Source organism: Pelobates fuscus, chromosome 3, assembly GCF_036172605.1.
Source record: "Pelobates fuscus isolate aPelFus1 chromosome 3, aPelFus1.pri, whole genome shotgun sequence".
Classification (NCBI taxonomy): domain Eukaryota; kingdom Metazoa; phylum Chordata; class Amphibia; order Anura; family Pelobatidae; genus Pelobates; species Pelobates fuscus.
Genome location: NC_086319.1, coordinates 110,436,614 through 110,456,064, shown reverse-complemented (window position 1 = coordinate 110,456,064; position 19,451 = coordinate 110,436,614). Strand labels below are relative to the sequence as shown.

The window sequence follows — 19,451 nt, the reverse complement described above, 5'->3', positions numbered from 1 at the left end:
ATACTGAAATAAATTTTGTATTCTCACTTTAGATAATAACCCTGTGTGTACATGACTACTAGAGTTCAGGCTGACTGTGGGCATCTGGTGTGTCACCATGAGTCTGTATGTTACAGAGGTCAAGTCAATGACAACATTAAGATCACCCTAACAGAATAAGAATTAGTTAGATTTTTCCAGCATATTACAGGGCAGCCCTTTTCATACACTGCCCCACCACCATCACATTGACTGGCTATGAGTCTATAAACTCTGGGTATAGCTGTTAACGCCATGTGACCCCCAACTTGGCAATGGATGACCTAACTAGCAAGCCGCTCCATAGTATCGCACTGCTTAGTACATAGGAGCAGGGGGCGGTATAGCGTTTATTGCGCACTCAGCCAGGCCTCTCCCCGGCCTATACCCCGCTCCCCGCCCGCCTCTCCGATATGTAAGAGCGGACACGGGTCCTGGCAGCCACTTCCACCGACTCCATTCTCGGCGCTGCCATCACTTCCCCAAACAGGCAGCCGGCTCCCTCCTCTTCCGCCCGGGCTCCCGCCTCTCCTATCTGACTGCCACCGGAGCCGGGCAGCGCAGCCATGCGCGACTACGACCAGGCTATAGCCTTCCTCGGTGAGTGGGGTCCGTTCCAGCTCACCATCTTCTTCCTGCTCAGCGCCAGCATCATCCCCAATGGCTTCACCGGGCTGTCCGCCGTCTTCCTGTCCGCCACCCCCGACCATCACTGCCTGGTCCCCGACACCGCCAACCTGAGCCAGGCTTGGAGCAATGTGAGCATCCCCTGGGAGCTGCACAATGGGGAGCAGGTGCTGAGTAAATGCAGGAGGTACAGGCTGGACACCCTGAGTGAGTACTCCGCTCAGGGCTTGCTCCCTGGGAGGGATGTCAATGTGAGTGGCATAGAGCAGGAGAAGTGTCTGGATGGATGGACCTACAGCAAAGAGCTTTATCTCTCCACCATCATAACAGAGGTGAGTGCAGGCATTGTCTAAAATCTGCTCCTGTGACCTCAATAAACCTACCTACCTGTACTGCAGTTATGTCTTATCATGTACTGTATGGTCTCCCAGTCCTGGGACAAGTTAGCCTGGCAGGTGGTGTGGGCACTCAATTACACTGAAGTAATAGAGTCCAATAATGCACAGTCTTTATGTGAATCTCATTGTTTGTGTTTTGTGTGTGTGTGTGTTTTTTTTTTTTTTTTTTTTTTGTTGTTTTTTAAATCTTATTACAGCGTAGGCGTTAAGTAAAATGCTTCAGGCATAACTTAGAAACCGTTTTTCCAGAAATCACAAAGTCTGTCTGTTACATGAACTAGGCAGGTAGTGTCACATCCAGGTCATCTCACTCATAATGAAATACTCATTATGCATATTGGGGAGAGGAATGTTTTTAATTGTAGTCATTTGCAGGGTGGGTGAAAACTTGTTACAAGAATGGTTTGCCTATTTACTCCCTGCTGTGCGTGCTATTTTTTCAGGGACTTTTAGTCCCCCTCCTCCCCCCCCTTTTTTTTATTATAATTTGGGAAATTCCCTTAAAACTCAACAAACCGAACTACTAGGGATGCCATTAACTAAATTGTATTCACACAAAAATACCTGGCTTCTAACGTTGTGTCTAAGTGCATGTTTAGATTCAGCCCTCCCCCTTTTCACCTGCAATAAAAAAAAGGTTTACTCACCATTTTAATTTCTTTATTTCCCCCGTGCCTAAACTCCCTCAGAATTGCTTCTCACACTGTCTCCCGCTACGTCATTGTGGAGATGTCGCTTCCTGACATCTTCTCCAATACAATGCTCCTCATAGAGAAGCATTGGGGACAAGGTGCGCTGCTGCATGCATGCATCCAGCCAAATGCTTCTCATAGGAAAACCAATGGCTAGTGGTGAGTGGAAATTTTGAGCCCTGCTTTAACTAATGTCGAGTTAAAGGAACACTCCCAAACACTATAACAACTTCTCATTTTAGGAATGGTCATGGTGAGAAGAATCAGTATGTGCAGCGTTATTACATGAAACACTACACATACAGAGATTTATTAACTTTTGTGCTAGTTAAACCTCCGGCACACGCAACTTAGGTAGCTCAGAACTGTGCTGCCTAATATCAGTTCTATGCAAAAATTGCACATGTTGTCAATGTGCTGGTGGCCGGTGTAATGAGCTTCACTTTTGAGGCTGGGAAATTTGCTTTCCTTTCCCATCCCTCTCTCCATGCGCTCCCTCCTGCCTCCATCTATTGCTGTCCAATAAATCCCTGTAAAAAGAAACCATTGCCACTATACGTTTCCCCACCACCTTAGAGCACAGGTATGTGCTTTTAGCTGGTGAAATAGTCCAATCAGATGCTTCCCTGTGAAGCGTTTTTGCTTGAGTCCCCTGGTGATGTCAGATGGAAGAGTGCAAAGCGCCACCAGGGAGCTTGGCCTAGTGCTGGATTCCAGGTAAATGTATTACTATTTTTCTGCTTTATAACGGAGACTTCGACATGGAAGCATAACAAGGAGATGTAACAGTAATATCAGTCACAAAATCATTTATTTTGTATGGGCTATATATATATATATATATATATATATATATATATATATATATATATATATATATATATATATATATATATATATATATATATATATATATATATATATATATATAATCTCCCATACAAAATAAATGATAAAAAGAAAAAGTGGCGCAGTTGAGATAAGGTATTGTCTTTAATGTCACAGTTGAAGAGTAAAAGTTAGGTACCGCCTACCAGTCCACGATTCAGGGATTACCCTATTGTGTCTAAAGTGTTGTTTTTTTTTTTTTTTTTCTTTCTCCTCTCTAAATACACCTTAGACACAACTGGGTAATCCCTAAATCTTGGACTGGTACAGGGTTTTTGAGGACTGTGTAAGAGGATCAAAGATTCTGAGATTGTTTAAATGGTATGATGACTTTCACCCGGGAAGTTCATTTTATGAAATTATTATTTTTATTTTTTTTTACTTTCTTGGTATGTACTTGGAATCTTAGCAGTGATTTGCTTGATATGTAGGAGATGCCATACATCAAGCATGTCAAACTCGCTGCCCACAATAAATATTTTTGCGGCACGGCGAGCCGCAAGTTTGGGATGCTTACTAATGCAGAGTAGGCTCTTGCTCTCCCCACATTGCAGGTGCCTACTCTCCTAAAATTACCTGGCCGGAGAGGAGAGGTCCCTGGTGGCAGCGAGGGAGCTTAGTCTTCCTGCTCCTCACTGCTCCCTCACGCACGCCCTCTGTAGTGGTGCAGGGTGCCAGACTATGACATCATTCCGGCATCACTACTGAGGGCGCGAGGGAGCAGGAAGGGAGGCTACACACCTGCTCCTCAGGGCCGGCGCGTCCATAAGGCGGCACAGGCGGCCGCCTTAGGGCGCACCGGCTCTGGGGGCGCAAGATTTCGGTGACCGGCAGGAGGGAAGCGCTCCCTCCTGCCAGGTCACCTTCTGGACCCCCGGCGGGCGGCAGCAGTTCTAATGAGAGGCGGCGAGGGAGCTCTAACCTGTCTGCTCTGCTCCCTCGCGCGCTGTTTGCTGATTCTGTGGGAGCCGGAATATGACGTCATATTCCGGCTCCCGGCATCAGCAGACAGCCCGCGAGGGAGCAGAGCAGACAGGTTAGAGCTCCCTCGCCGCCTCTCATTAGAACTGCTGCCGCTCGCTGCACTGAAGCCCCACTGGACCCCAGGGACACATCCACACCAGCTCTCTCCAGGTAGGGAGGCTGGGTGGATATTTATTATTAATTTGTGTGTGTCTGAAAGTGTATGTGTGAGTGTGTGTGTGTGTGTGTGGCTGTGTATGTGTGTGTCTGTGAGTGTGTGTGTATGTGTCTGTGAGTGTGTGTGTGTGTATGTGTCTGTGAGTGAGTGTGTATGTGTGTGTGTATGTGTCTGTGAGTGTGTGTGTGTGTATGTGTCTGTGAGTGAGTGTGTATGTGTGTGTGTATGTGTCTGTGAGTGTGTGTGTGTGTATGTGTCTGTGAGTGAGTGTGTATGTGTGTGTGTATGTGTCTGTGTGTGTGTGTGTGTATGTGTCTGTGAGTGAGTGTGTATGTGTGTGTGTATGTGTCTGTGAGTGTGTGTGTGTATGTGTCTGTGAGTGTGTGTGTGTATGTGTCTGTGTGTGTGTGTGTGTGTGTATGTGTTTGTCTTTGTGTGTGTATGTGTTTGTCTGTGAGTGTGTGTCTGTATATGTGTGTCTGTATATGTGTGTCTGTATATGTGTGTCTGTATGTGTTTGTCTGTGAGTGTGTGTCTGTGTATGTGTGTGTGTGTATGTGTGTGTCTGTATATGTGTGTCTGTATGTGTGAGTGTGTGTATGTGTCTGTGTGTGTATGTGTTTGTCTGTGAGTGTGTGTCTGTATATGTGTGTCTGTCTGTGTTTGTCTGTGAGTGTGTGTGTCTGTGTATGTGTGAGTGTGTGTATGTGTCTGTCTGTGAGTGTATGTCTGTGTATGTGTTTGTCTGTGAGTGTTTCTGTGTGTGTGTCTGTGTATGTGTTTGTCTGTGAGTGTGTGTGTATGTGTGTCTGTGAATGATTGTATGAATGTGTGTGTCTGTCAGTGTATGAGTGTGTGTTTGTGAGTGTCTGTCAAATCAGTGAGATTATGTTTGTGATTGAGTGTGTGCCTGTCAATGAATGAGTGTGTGTCAGTGACGTCTGTGTGTTTGTCATTGAGTGTGTGTGGCTGTTAGTGAGTGTAGCGTGGCGGAGCGGAGCGCAGTACAGGAGCTTCTGTTTCCTGTACCTGGTCACTGAGAGAGCACTTCCTGTCAGTCCAGCCAGCTACAGAAAACTGAAGCTCCTGTGGAGGGTCTGCTCCGCAACGCTACAAGACAGGCAGGAGGCATACCAGGAAGGGGAGTGTGACCGCTAAGAGGGTGGGGGGTGCACCAAGGGACAGAGAGGGGAGGGGAGAGAAAAACCAAGGGACAGGGAAAGGAGGGGGGAGGGGAGAGGAACACTAAGGGACGGGGAAGAGGGAGGGGCTGGTTAGGAGGCACATAGGTGAAGATGTTAATTTTAGAGGGGGGGGCGGAAAAATGCATCTTCGCCTATGTACCCAAAAATCCTGGCACCGGCCCTGCTGCTCCTAAAGGTAGGGAGCAATAAATAACATGATTTGTGTGTGTTGGTCAGTGTTGCGATGGCTGCAGCTGGACAGTGGAGGACCCGGAGGTGCACTGAGGCTGAGGCACCCGACGCCACGTCACATTCTGACGTGACGTGAAAGTGCTCCACCTTCACAGGTTTTCAAGGAGTAGCAGGAGGAACCGTTTGGCACAGGATGCGGACGGCGCCATTGGGGGTCTACGAGAGGCTGGACTCCGGAGTCGCATATTGGCTGCCGCAATGTGAGTGGAGTCTACTTGTTTGCTAATATTGTGTTTTTTTTGTTTGTTTTTTAAACAAGGGCTGGGATTCAGTATAGAGGGGGGGGGGGGGGCTGGGATTTAGTATGGGGGGGAGGGGGGGGACTGGGATTTAGTACACGGGATTTTTTTTATTATTTTTTTTAAATATACTGTACTTTTCAAAACAAACCTACGTTTCTTTGAAAATGTAAGGTTTGGGGTTTTTTTGCGGCCCACATAAACTTAAACCTTGTTTATGTGGCCCGTGCTAGCCATTGAGTTAGACATGCTTGCAATGCATTTTTTTTAGACAATGTTTTATTTTAATTTTTTTTTTTTTTTAAACAGCAAAGAGGTACAGAAAAATAAACTAACATGAGCCCACATTTGAGTGTTGGGACAGATATCTTCCAAGATTTAACACAAAATCCTAATAGCATGCAAAAGACTACAGGCATTATAACCACTTCAATGAGATGAACTTTCAAGTACAGTGTCCCTTTAATTCCAGTGTGTGTACTATGAAGCAGTTGAAACTATTCTGGTTTGCTTTGTTTTTGTTTTTTTACAAGAAACTTTCAGATTGCTTTAAAAACCAAATGAACCATTCTGGGAAAAAAAGTAGCATTTCCAATTTTTTGAAAGTTTGCCAGGTACACATGCTGTCTAATGTAACGTAACAAACTTGTGGCAACTTTAGAAGACCACTATAGTGCCAGGAAAACACTTGTTTTCCTGGCACTATAGGGTCTTTAGGTTCCCCGATCCCTCAGGGTCCCACTCCCGCTGGGCTGAAGGGGTTAAACACTTGCCTTTATCCAGTGCTGGGCTCGCTCGGCGCTGGGGAACTCTCCTCCTCCTCCTCCTCCTCCTCCCGACATCAGCACTGAATGCTGTCAATGCTTTCCTATGGACGTCCAGCGTCTTCTTACTGTGATTTTCCAAAGAATTTCTGCGCAAACTGTCAGAAACCGTCTCAGGTAAGCTCGTCGTCCTCATCGGGGTCTCGACCTGACTGCAGTTTGTTGTCATAACCAACTCGACTGGGCAAATGCTCACATTCGATGGCGTCTGGCACTTTGGAGAGGTGTTCGCTTCACAGATGAATCCCGGTTTTCACTGTACAAGGCAGATGGCAGATAGCATGTATGGCGTTGTGTGGGTGAGCGGTTTGCTGATGTCAACATTGTGGATCCAATACAGTAAAACTGCACATTTTAGAGTGGCCTTTTATTGTGGCTAGCCTAAGGCACACCTGTGCAATAATCATGCTGTCTAATCAGCATCTTGATATGCCACACCTGAGGTGGATGGATTATCTCGGCAAAGGAGAAGTGCTCACTAACACAGATTTGTGAACAATATTTGAGAGAAATAGGCCTTTTGTGTACATAGAAAAAGTCTTCGATCTTTGAGCTCAGCTCATGAAAAATGGGGGCAAAAACAAAAGTGTTGCGTTTATAATTTCATTCAGTGTAAGACCTGGTCTTATTTTTGGAGAAAGAGGGTAGTAGTAGTGCCTTTTGTGGAGCTACCAGAAACAGCAGAATACCACCCTGGCTGTCCAAGTGACGGCCAGGGAGGTATTTTTTCCCTCAATTATAAAAGTGCAGATTTTTATTGAAATCTGCACTTTTGTAAAGGTCACAATTATGACTGAATTCAGACACATAAAGCACTTCTGTGTTCTTTCCTCGCAAACCATCCCATAATCGGTCGATCCCTAGTAATTAATGTAGATTCTTTCTAGATATAGCAGTCCATGGGCCTGTGTTTTGGTTTTCTTACATTACATCTCATATAACCTCTACTGAGCAGCGTACACTACAGTAATTAGTTTTGGGCAATAGACATTTACTCCCTGTTGGAAATATTGTGTACAATGTTTTGTAGTGCCACATGTTTAACTCTGAACAGAAAGGAAGATCAAGAGTTGACTTTTTAGAAAATTGGGCAGACTAGATGGGCCGAATGGTTCTTATCTGCCGTCACATTCTATGTTTCTATGACTCAAAATATACTAAAGGCACGTGGCCGTTTTAGGACGTTGCAGTTTGTGCTTTATGAAATAAAGGAAGTAGTAATATAAGAATTCTGTCCGTATGCCCCATCTATGTTTCTGCACCCCTAATCACAGCCTTTAACCCCTTAAGGACCAAACTTCTGGAATAAAAGGGAATCATCACGTGTCCTTAAGGGGTTAAAAAGCAGTTGTGTAGATAGACGGGACTGGTGTTATATGTGCCATAAGCTAGGCAGGGATCGTAGGCTGATACGGTGCTTGGTATGTTCATTTTATTTATCTACAAGTGTAATGGGTGAACTCCTTTTTCAGCTGTTCTTATGTCTGGCTTATGCTTTCTACGCCTTTGTTTGCAAAGCAGGTTTTTCTTTTAAAAATATTTAGCAAGAAAATCTGTACAGATAAGCTTCTTAACAATGAGAACCGGTTTCCAGTTGCACAGCTGACATAAATCTAATGTAATCTGAAAACATGTACTATAGGAAAAGCCAACCTTTAACCTACATTAATCAGCAGAGCATGGAAATTGCAGTTTTTTAAAAACTATTTTCTAAGACTTTAAAGAGACCCCTTCTTAATAACTACTGTAGATCAGAGTAGTGGTGGGGGCATAAAAGTTGTTGGGAGGCTTTTAATTTATTTTTAAAAATGTATTTATTTATTTTTACAAACCAGCACTTGCAATGCCGACAGCTTGCCCCGCTCTGCTGTGGCTTGGCTAATGCAGAAGTGAACTTCCTCATTAGCCCAACCAGCTTTGGGCAGCAATGAGAGGCTTCAAACTCTGAAAGAGTTAGAAGCCAAGCCACAAAGTATAGAAGAAAAAAAAAATATATACACACATATATATAATCACCTTGCATCAGTTAAGGTATTTTTTATTTGCAAGCGCATTAAATATATTTTGAACTACATTTCTCTTCTGTAATATTTACCAGTGTTTCAGCATGCACTTGATGTTGAGATGTTCCCAGCTGGATGCTTGTATTGCGTATCTCAAAATATTTTCTTTCCCAGTTTATATATGGTTGCAGGGGCAATATATCATGGTCGTGTGTGTGTGTGTATATATAAAGATCATTATTTTATTTAAGTGCAGTGCTTAAAGGGACACTCCAGGCACCCAGACCACTTCTGCCCATTGGAGTGGTCTGGGTGCCAACTCCCACCACTCCTAACCCTGCAAGTGTAATTATTGCAGTTTTTTTTATAAACTGCAATAATTACTTTGCAGGGTTAACTCCACCTCTAGTGGATTTCTTAAAGAAATCTTCACTTTTATAAACTTTGTTCTGAGCCCTGCATCCTTTTGTAGCAAGACTTCCCATCTTCAATTACCAGACATCCAGCCCTACACCATTTTGGTGACTAAGCACACACATGTTGTGGGCGCACAAGAATGACTGACTTGTGCCCACCTATACTTGCCCGACCTATATAAGCTTTCACAGAGTTCTGTTTCATTCCTGAATTTCATACAGCATGTTCTTTGTTTAGTGTCTTTCTCCGGTATAAAGACTCTGCTTGTTTAACTATTCTGATCTCTGTATTCCTAGGCCCAGCCTAGGTTTGTTTTTGACTCTGCAGTTTTTGCCTACTATAAGCACTGCATTAAGCCTAGCCATACTAAGCACCGTTAATACGCCGCATTTATTTATTCATTTTTTTTTAATGATTAGGCTTGCATAGATTCAAGCTTTGGATGAAGGTGCAGTAGTAGCGCTGAAACGCATGTCAATATCCTTTTTCCTCCTATGAACGGAATCATGAGATCTTTTGGATAATTGTGTGGTGTGTTTTTTTATTTTTTTTTATTGTGGTTGATTCACGTTTCAGATTGGATATTGAAGTGGAGCTGTCTCTTAGTTTGTATGTTACATTGTTTTAAGAATTATTATTTAGAGACACTTTGTTAGCCCCTTAGTCCACAGGGAAACTTGTTGATGGTCACTAGAAAATTGATCCTCTTTATGAAATGTTTTATTTGTAACTTTAGAAGAAAAAAAAAAGGTTTAAACTAATTTTGACCAATTTAATCTAATTTATGTTATGATACTAACAGTTTTGGCAGGTGTTTGGGAACAGCAAAATATGTTTGTACCTTACAATAAAATGAATAATGAAAATAAGTGAGAGGTGGGGCATCTGTAGAGAAAAAAATCTACATTATTTTATTGTATCCAAGCAATGTTTTGTGGACCCAAGACATACTTGAAAACGAGATGAATCTCAATGTATCCTTCCAGGTAAAATATTTCATAATTAGCAGTGATTATTTAAATTGAAATGATACATGTTGAAAATAAACATGCAGTGTATTTATGTAGCATAGATCTTTAGTGTTTGACTATGACGATGGTGTGATATGGACAGCTACTCTACTACCACTATACCTGAACTAAGATGAGCACTTGGATTCATGGCTTGGAGATGGTATTTTTTTGACACTCTCCCCACCCCCCTCCCCCCCCACCATATAAAATTGGCTGAATGGTACCCTTTAATCTTTTATTCACTGTTTTTCAAATCTCTTTGCTTCCAAGTGATCCGTCTGGTGCTCCCATGCCTGCTGCCTGGCTTTTGCAGGCGTTTTCTCCTCCGTGCAACCATATTTCTGTTTATCTGTCACTTCAACTTTTGGAGTTTTTAACTGCCAGGAGCTGTCAGTTCTGCACTTTTCTTCACAAGTTTGTGCAAGACCTGTGTATCCTCCATGTTCTTCTTGTGCAATCACAATAAGATTCCTGCTCCCATCAGCCTTCATGGGTTACCGCTAATGTAAAATGTCAGGAGAGGGGGACAGAAGGTCTGATCACTGCCACATTTTTTTACTAGTTCATATGAAAAATTACTCTACTCATTGTCATTATCCTCTGATATCTGTGCTGGAATTTCATTTGAAATTAAACCACTTGTTCTTATTTATTGGGAAAAAAAATGAAATCCCTACGCTATAAAATTTTAGTTAATCTGCTGATTGGAAATGAAGTTGAGTGGAAGCTACATAGCCTCTTACCTACTTTCCATGTAATCTATATTCCCAGGGCTAAAGTTCACATAAAGTATGACCTCAAACCACCTTTTAAGTGACGTGGTTTTCGCCAGTCCCATGGGTAGATTATTTTTACAGAACTGTAAAATCTGACCTGAGCCAGGAGTACAGTTAGTTACTGATAGTGACTCATTACAAAAAGAAAAGACACCACCCTTAATAAATGCAGAATTACTTTATCATGCCACTTCATTTGGAACTCTTTGTTTATAAAAAAAAAATCAGCTGTGTCTAAACAAATTCCTTCTGCTGGTTACCCCAGGTTCATGGGCTATTCATTTAACCCCTTGATGACCGATGACTGTTCAGGAACGTCACAACGGTCTGGGGGTACTTACCTGATCAGCGCTCGTCCTGGTCCAGGGGGACTGCCTGTTTGCCCAGGCAGTCTCCCCGCGGCAGATCGGGACCCTGCGGCCACGTGATCGCTCGATTACGTGGCCGCAATAGGTGCCTGTGTATCTGCCTGCAGGGGGACTGTCTGTGCTGACAGGCAGTCTCACTGCATCTGTAAAATAAAAAATAAAGTTTAAAAAAAAGTGTGTGTGTGTGTATATATATATATATAGATATAGATATATCTATATCTCCTGATGAAAGTCCTGAGAGAGGACTGAAACTTTGGACTTTTAATCCGTGAGTGCAGCCATTTACTTACTTTTTTATATATATATATATATATATATATATATATATATATATATATATATATATATATATATATATATATATATAAACGAAAAAATCAGAGCACTCAAAAAGGACTTCTTATTCAGTGTTTACTGTGATAAAGGTTACATCAAATCATATCAAATCGACGTTTCGACCCCTTAGGGTCTTTTTCAAGATCAAATGTGGTGTGTGAAAACAACGTTTAAATAGCAAAACATTAATGAGCAACTCACCAATCTCGTGTGTGCGGCTACTCGAACCCGGAAGTGTTACACCCCTTCGTGTGACTCCTATGACGTGCGTGCGTGTGTACGTCATGGTTGCTAAGAGATGGAGTATCAACTCCGTGAAAATGACCGTGTGGTTGCTAAGCGATGGAGTGTAAACTCAATGGATCAACAGTGAGTATACCGGAAAGCCCGTGTGACAAAACATATGGTGCAGGACGAATTACGAGATCCCACAAGGAGATCATAACGTGTAGAATAAAAACAAATGAATATGAGCACATATTCAAACGGAGGATTTCTGGTATGTCACAAAGTATATCGAGTCCGGCCCAATGCCGGAACAGCTAAACCACCTGTGACAAGTGATCTAAATATGTGTGTGAAGGAGCGTGAATATAAAAACGATATACGGCCAAGGGCCTCAATGACATACCCGTAAAGCTGATCGTAATCGATGACAAAAACATAAACATTAGGGTATTAAGAAAAATATTAAGAAAATAAAGGAGATATACGTCATACATTATAAACTAATCGGGTCAGAGGTAATCGGTGACTGGGAAACCAAGGTAGAATATCTATAGCAAGATCCGAAGGACGAACTATGGTTACCAGATAGGATTTATAAAAACATAGTGAATGAGATATATTCATTTAGTCCCTTTGGGGTGACAGTGTCTAAACGGTGAATCCAATAAGTTTCCCGTTGCAGTAGTAGTTTTGATCTGTCTCCTCCTCTGGGACTGGGTGGTACATGGTCGATGGCCATAAATTTGAGGGTAGGAAGTCTATGGTTCAGTAGAAGGAAATGTTTGGCGACGGGTTTGTCGGATTTTTGATCCCTGAAGGCAGTAGTAATAGTGGATCTATGGCCTCGGATCCTTTCACGGAGGGTCAAATCCGTTTTTCCGACGTAGGACAAACCACATGGACAGGTGATGAGATATATTACATGGTCGGTCAAGCATGAGATGTAGTGGGTGATGGGAATTCGAGTGCCACTATGTGGATGAACAAATGAGCCACCTGTGTTCATGTGGCTACAGGTTACACATCCGCTGCAACGATAACAGCCTTTCTTGGTCGGTCCTGTAGATTTCTGATAGCATTTAATCGGATCGCTTTTAACCAATAAATCTCTCAGATTTTTATTTCTCCTTAGACTGATGTTAGGTTTTTGAGAGAAAATTGGTGGTAAGTTTTTATCGGAACCCAGGATACCCCAATATTTGTGAATGGCTTTTTGAATATGTGGGGTACCGGTGTGTAACGTGAGTGGTAAATACATCTTGGTTGGGGTAGGTGTATTACTTGCAGTCTCCATGTGTTCCCTTGTCATGTGTCTTTTAGCTTTATCTAAAGCTCTATCGAGGACTGAACGACTATACCCTCTAGTCAGAAATCTCGTGGTCATCTCTTGAAGTTGATGTGCCTGGTTTGTAAGGTCGCTGTTATATCTCAATACTCTCATGAACTGGGATATTGGAAGTGACTCTTTCAACTTAGTTGGATGGTAACTGTTGAAATGGAGTAACGTGTTCCTTGCGGTCTCCTTACGGTAAAGAGTGTATCCCAATTTACCAGTCTCAAGGTCTTTGTATACCGAGACGTCCAAAAATTGGATAATCTGGGTGTGCACAGTGAGCGTCAGTTTCACTGGAAGTTCTGAGGAATTAATCTCATTAATCATCTGTTCCAAATTATCCATGGTTCCTGTCCAAATTAGGAAAATATCATCTACAAATCGATGGTATACAAGTATCTGTTGATGAAATTTCTGCAAGATGTGTTGAGTTTCGAAGAGGAACATGTAGGCATTGGCATATGATGGTGCCATTGCTGCTCCCATTGAAGTACCCATCAGTTGTAAATAAAAGTGGTCTTCGAATTTAAAATAATTGCAGGTGAGAGCTATCTGTAAAAGCTCCATGAGGAATTCAATGGGAGGACCATTGTATTTAGAAGAATTGGAGAGAATTTGTCGTAATGCTTGAACGCCTTCACTGTGAGGTATTATAGTGTAAAGATTTTTGACATCTAATGTAACCAATAGATGTTGTGCTTCTACAGCGGTTACTTTGTTGAGATTGTTCAAAAAATCGGTAGTGTCTCGGAGACAAGTTGGGAGATCTGTAACTGAGGTTTTAATGTAATGATCTATGTATTTGGCAATTGGTTCAAGTAGACTGTCTCGAGCCGAAACTATCGGCCTCCCTGGTGGATTAAGTGGGTCTTTATGAATTTTGGGTAAGGTGTATAGAACAGGGTGTTTGGGGTATTCAACGGATAGAAATTTGGCCAAATTCAAATTAATAAAGCCCATCTGTATTCCAGTGTTGATGGTGGTTTGTATTCTGTTCTGAAACTTTTTGACCGGATTGTATGTTAGTTTCTGGTATGTAGTTATATCCGAGAGTTGATTAAGTATTTCATCTCTATATTTGGAATAAGACATCACTACAATGGCTCCCCCTTTATCCGCGGGGCGGATGATGATATCCGGGTCTGATGTGAGATCTTGAAGGGCTTTCTTTTCAGAACTGGTTAGGTTCTGTCGGTTATCCGTGGGATTTTTGAATGCTTGTTCGGATTCCTTCTTCACTGATTGCATGAAGGTCTTAATAGATGTATTAGCAGTCTTGATGTCTCCCTTATATTTCACTTTGAAGGGTTGTTGAGTGGTAGTGGTGGTAGTGGTAATTTCTGGAATCGAAGGATTATCCTTCCATCTTTCGTAGTTAGATAAAGTACGTTGAATTTTGTAAAGTTCGATGTCAACTTGTAGTGAAGCTGGTTTAGAGACCGGTACAAAAGTCAGTCCTTTTGAAAGGACTGCTAAATGGTGTTCTGTTAAGTTCTTCGATGATAAATTGAATACAAGCTTCATCTCCTCCTCAACGGTGGTTTTCCTTTTAATCCAGTGCTTCGAGTGTCCCTTCTGTCCCCTCCTGGTGGCCTATAACTTGCAAAAACTATGTAAACACTGGGTATTTTTAAACTCGGGACAAAATTTGGAATCTATTTAGCAGTTTGGAATCTATTTAGCAGTTTTTTTCATTAGCTTTTGTAGATAAGTAAAAGATTTTTCAAGTAAAAGTCCAAAAACATGTTTTGTTTTCAATTTTTCAACATATTTTATTAATATTTTTTTTTAAATAAAATATATGACATAATACAAATAATGGTATGTAAAGAAAGCCCTTCTTGTCCTGAAAAAAAACAATATATAACTTGTATGGGAACCGTAAATGAGAGAGAGAGAGGAAAATTTACAGCTAAACACAAACATCACAAAAGTGTCAAAACTGCTCTGGTCCTTTAACGTACATCGCAAAAACAGGTTGGTTCTTAAGGGGTTAATCTATACCTACTATACTTTATTGTGACCCTTAGTGGTAGTCACTTGTGGTTAGAATGTTCCATTGTGAGGGGGGCGTGGCTTGGAAGCCGAGCAAGATGGCCGCTTGAACCCGGAGCTCCCCGTAAGGCTCCAAGCACAACCTCGTCTAAAGCTCCGAACTGCCTAGAAAATGGGCAAATCACACCGGGCAGCCCACAGCTCCAAACCAACGGACACCCCGAGAGGTACGGCGAGCACCAACGCTTCCATGCGGCGGTATCTGTCCACTCCGGCAGACCGCGAGGCACAGGCCTCGGACGAATCCCCGTCCTCGCCCTCCCTATGCGGAGAGGAGATCCTGACCGAAGCACCAACACAACACCCAGCGGATACTCACCCGGAATGGCTGCACATCCTCCGAAGCCTACCGACCAAATCAGACCTGGCAGAGGCGAATAACGAACTACGGGCCTCAATCAAGCTAGAATTGCAGGCCATGAGGGAGGAGTTTGGCGGCCTCAGCCAGAGGGTGTCCCAACTCGAGGCAGACTGCGACCACGTGCAAGCGGCGCAGTCTGCCAACACAGAAACCTTACAGCTCACTGTACAACGCATGCAGCAAATGGCGTTCCACCTGGAGGATCTTGATAACAGAGGAAGGAGGCAGAACATCAGGATAAGGGGAATACCTGAAGAGGTAGATGATAATGCACCTATACAGACTACCCTGCTGGAGGTTTTCAATAACCTACTAGGCCGCACACCCCAGGTACCGATTGAACTGGTGAGAGCACATAGAGCACTCAGGCCGAAGGGCCCACCGGGTAGCTTCCCCAGAGACGTAATCTGCTGCCTGGCAAGCTACCAGGCAAAGGAGGAGATCCTGCGCAGAGCCAGAGAGGCTGACAAAGTACTGCTGGAGGGCAAAGAACTTCAACTGTTCCCGGATCTGTCCCCCACCACCCTGGCCTACCGCAGGGCCCTGCGCCCTTTCACCAGGCAGCTCCAAGCGAACAGAATCAAATATAGATGGTGCTTCCCGAACGGTTTGCAAGTGCACACACCAAAAGGCCCGTTTACGATCAAGGAAAGGGCAGACATGGAGGCCCTGGGAAGGGAGCTCCAAATCATGCCGGCCCCGCTACAATGGCCGGACCCTCTCACCCTATATACGCCGACACCTACACAAAATAAGAGCACGCAAGATGCAAGCAGCCAGATTCCACGTACCACCCGTCAACAAGCCACGGGTCCTAGAGGACTGTGAGGAGCAGAAGGAAAAGCCAGCGCCTAAATTTGGAACCAACTGAGGAGTTGATCCCACATAGGGGAGTTCTCTCCCCCACCCACCTACACCCTAACCTGCCGCGATTACCATCGTCCGACACCCCACTACTGGACACATACACAACCCCAGCGGATATAATGCTATCTGGAGTACACGGCTCATTTTGCAGGCCACAGAAAGAACATTTTCTACCGCAGGACTACCGAGGACACTGACCCCTCCATCCCAGAAAAAGCTAACTGGAGATCCCAGAGCTACTGACTGAACCACGACCCGGGAATCAAGGACCGGTGGCAGAGGGTCGGAAGAAACCAAACGCAAGTACTTAGTGTAGCTGGCCGACAGGCCAGAGAGACTCTTGGTTCCACACCGTATTAACATACCAATTAGGAGATAACGTTAACAAGTAACGGGGAGAGGAGGGAGGGGGATGTACAGAGGGGTAAAACAGTATGTAAAGCGATTTAATGTATTGGGAGGGAACCGGGAGGGTGATAGACGACCGACGCGGGCAACCGCATTCCCCCCCCCGAAGGGCCTAGTGATGACCTTCCCAGGAGCAGGCCGGGGGACGGGGGCCCGCGCCGCTCCGACACGCAGGGGTGAGGAGAGGAGAGGGGGAGGAGGGAGGGGAATGATGTAATGGCTACGAGTAATAACACCAAGAAGTTTATATATGATGGGAACCGGGAGCTAGTGGATAGGAAAGGACAGAATCGGACAGACCCTTATATCCCAACCCCAATGTTTTATGACCGAAACTACCCGAACGGCACACACACGGACATAGGGAACAGGAGGGGAGAAGACAGGGGGGAATACTCCAGCTGCTGCACAAGTACCGACGCATAGGAACGCACCCATGGGGACGGACGGACGCATAAGAAGGCAGATGTGGGGGGGGGGGGGGGGGAGGGTCCCGAGACCGGGACACTGAGGACATAGGCGCTGACTGACCTAAGGCAACAGAAGCAAAAAGGAAGGCTCAGGCCTGAAACTGACTGAAGGGGAAATACCTTAAAGTTGATATTTTAATATGTTTATGTAAAAGGTTTTACTGTATGTTTCATGTTACAAATCACAATATGGGTTTCAACTGACCCGACACCACGCAACGAGATAGAGACGAGGTTACTAAGCACGCATCCAATCACTTGGAGCCCCATAGGGGACGACTAGGGTCACGGACAGAGACACGAAGACAACACCGGATAGGGTTAGTGAAGGGTACACCCCACACTTAATCACCTACCCGCTGATAAAGCCGAACTTCTCGGCATTCCTTCCACTCCCACAAGGGAGAAGCGCCACTTTAAGGTGGCCGACACGAAAACCCTAGAGAGGGAGAGGGTTAGTACGGTCACCTAGACGCAAATTCCCTAACGCTGCAGAGACAGCGGACACTACAGACAACACACACATATCCCACAGGCACGACCATCCCTCCAACCCGTAGCAGCCGGGGTTCCGGACCTGCCGAGACAGGCCCTAAAATGACGCTAACGCCTGCTAACCTCACGTTGATTACAATCAACGCAAGAGGTCTGAATAAACCCGAAAAAAGATCGGCAGCCCTACGAGACTTTCACGCCGCTAGGGCATCTATTGTCTTCATCCAGGAGACACACTTTAAGGAGGGAGCCAGGCCGAAGCTGCACGACCAACACTACCCCACGGGGTATTATAGTGACTATCATGGGGGCAAGGCTCGAGACACGGCAATTCTAATCCACAGGGGAGTCCCCTTCAGGGAACAGGGTACACAGACAGACCGTGAAGGCAGATACGTACTTCTGAAAGGCACGATAGCTGGACAAACTCACACTTTTGCAAATATATATGCCCCCAATCAGAGACACTACAGATTCCTAGCGGGTATTCTCCGTAGGATTCAGAGTTTCACGGAGGGTATATTAATAATAGGGGGCGATTTCAACCTGGCATTAGACCCGAAATGGGACACGTCCACTGGTACCACTCACATCCCGACTCAACACCTGACCGCACTCAAACAACTTCTATTTAAACACAGGCTGGTAGACTGTTGGAGGGCCCACCACCCAGACGAGAGGGACTACACGTTCTTCTCCCACCCCCACAACTCATACACCAGAATCGACTACTTTATGACAACACACTATCACCTCCCTCTCGCATTACAAGTTGAACACGGCACAGCCACGTGGTCGGATCACGCCCCGGTGACACTTACAATCGCATCCCCATTGTACAGACCGAGATCCGCCACGTGGCGGCTTAATGAGCATCTCCTCACCATACCAGAAGTTAGCTCAGACATCGGAGTTACCCTCCGAGAATATTTTGAACTTAACACGCTGACCCAAACGTCCCCGACGATTAGGTGGGAGGCACACAAGAGTGTGATCAGGGGACATTTTCTGCAAAAAAGCTCCATACTTAAACGTCAGCGAGAGGCAGCCATGGCAAACATACTGACGAAAATACAAGAAACAGACAGCCTAAACAAAACCACTCAGACACCCGAATTGCAGTGCCAATTACTAACACTGCGCAGAGAACTGACCAAACTCCTCCAGACGAGATACCACAAAGACGCCCTGAGGCACAAGGCGTTCTTCGCATTGCACGGTAACAAGAGCGGGAAACTCTTAGCGAGAATGCTAGCCAAACGCCGACAACTAACGTACATAGACCGAATCAGAGACAGCGCAAACACACTACACAGACTACCCCTAAAAATACAGGAATCCATAAGAGGATACTATGCCAAACTATACGCGCTCCCACGACCACACACACGACACGCAGACGAACGTCTGACGGACGCGATCGACAAATACTTGCAAACACACTTGACGCCCACATTAGACAAAAACACAGCAGAGCTCCTTGATGAGGAGAGAACGATAGCTGAACTGGCGAAAGCGGTGAAGCAGATGAAACCAGGCAAGAGTCCGGGCCCAGATGGCCTGCCACTCAGCTACTATAAGACGTACGCGGACATTCTGTACACCCCACTAGTATTAACACTAAATGCTATAAAGGAGGGCCACCAATTCCCCAAACAATCCCTGGCGGCGCACATCACGATTATTCCTAAGGAAGGCAAAGACGGCGAACAGTGCGGGAGCTATCGCCCTATATCTCTGATAAATTGCGACCTTAAACTTTTAGCTATAAAATACTGGCAAACAGGATACAAACACATCTACCAATGCTGGTACACCCAGACCAGGTGGGATTCGTGCTAGGACGCGAAGCAAAGGAAAACACCATACGCACCCTCACAGTGATGCATAGCGACAGACGAACCACGGGAGGCCTTCTCCTGCTATCCACGGACGCGGAGAAGGCCTTCGATCGGGTGGGGTGGAAATACCTATTTCGCACCCTCGCACACATGGGAATGGGACCGGGAATTCGGGGGTGGATAGAAGCGTTATACTCGCAACCCTCAGCACAGG

The 19,451-nt window shown here is 44.8% G+C and overlaps 1 protein-coding gene across 1 annotated transcript in view; it reads left to right on the top strand.

Annotated features, from left to right (window-relative positions):
* Positions 1–323: 323 nt before the first annotated feature.
* LOC134600871 (organic cation/carnitine transporter 2-like) overlaps positions 324–19,451 on the top strand; it is a 90,326-nt gene continuing 71,198 nt past the window's right edge. The window contains exon 1 of the mRNA XM_063445259.1: positions 324–977. Within this exon, the coding sequence (XP_063301329.1) occupies positions 585–977 (393 nt within the window). The 5' untranslated portion in view covers positions 324–584. The remainder of the gene's footprint in view (positions 978–19,451) is intronic.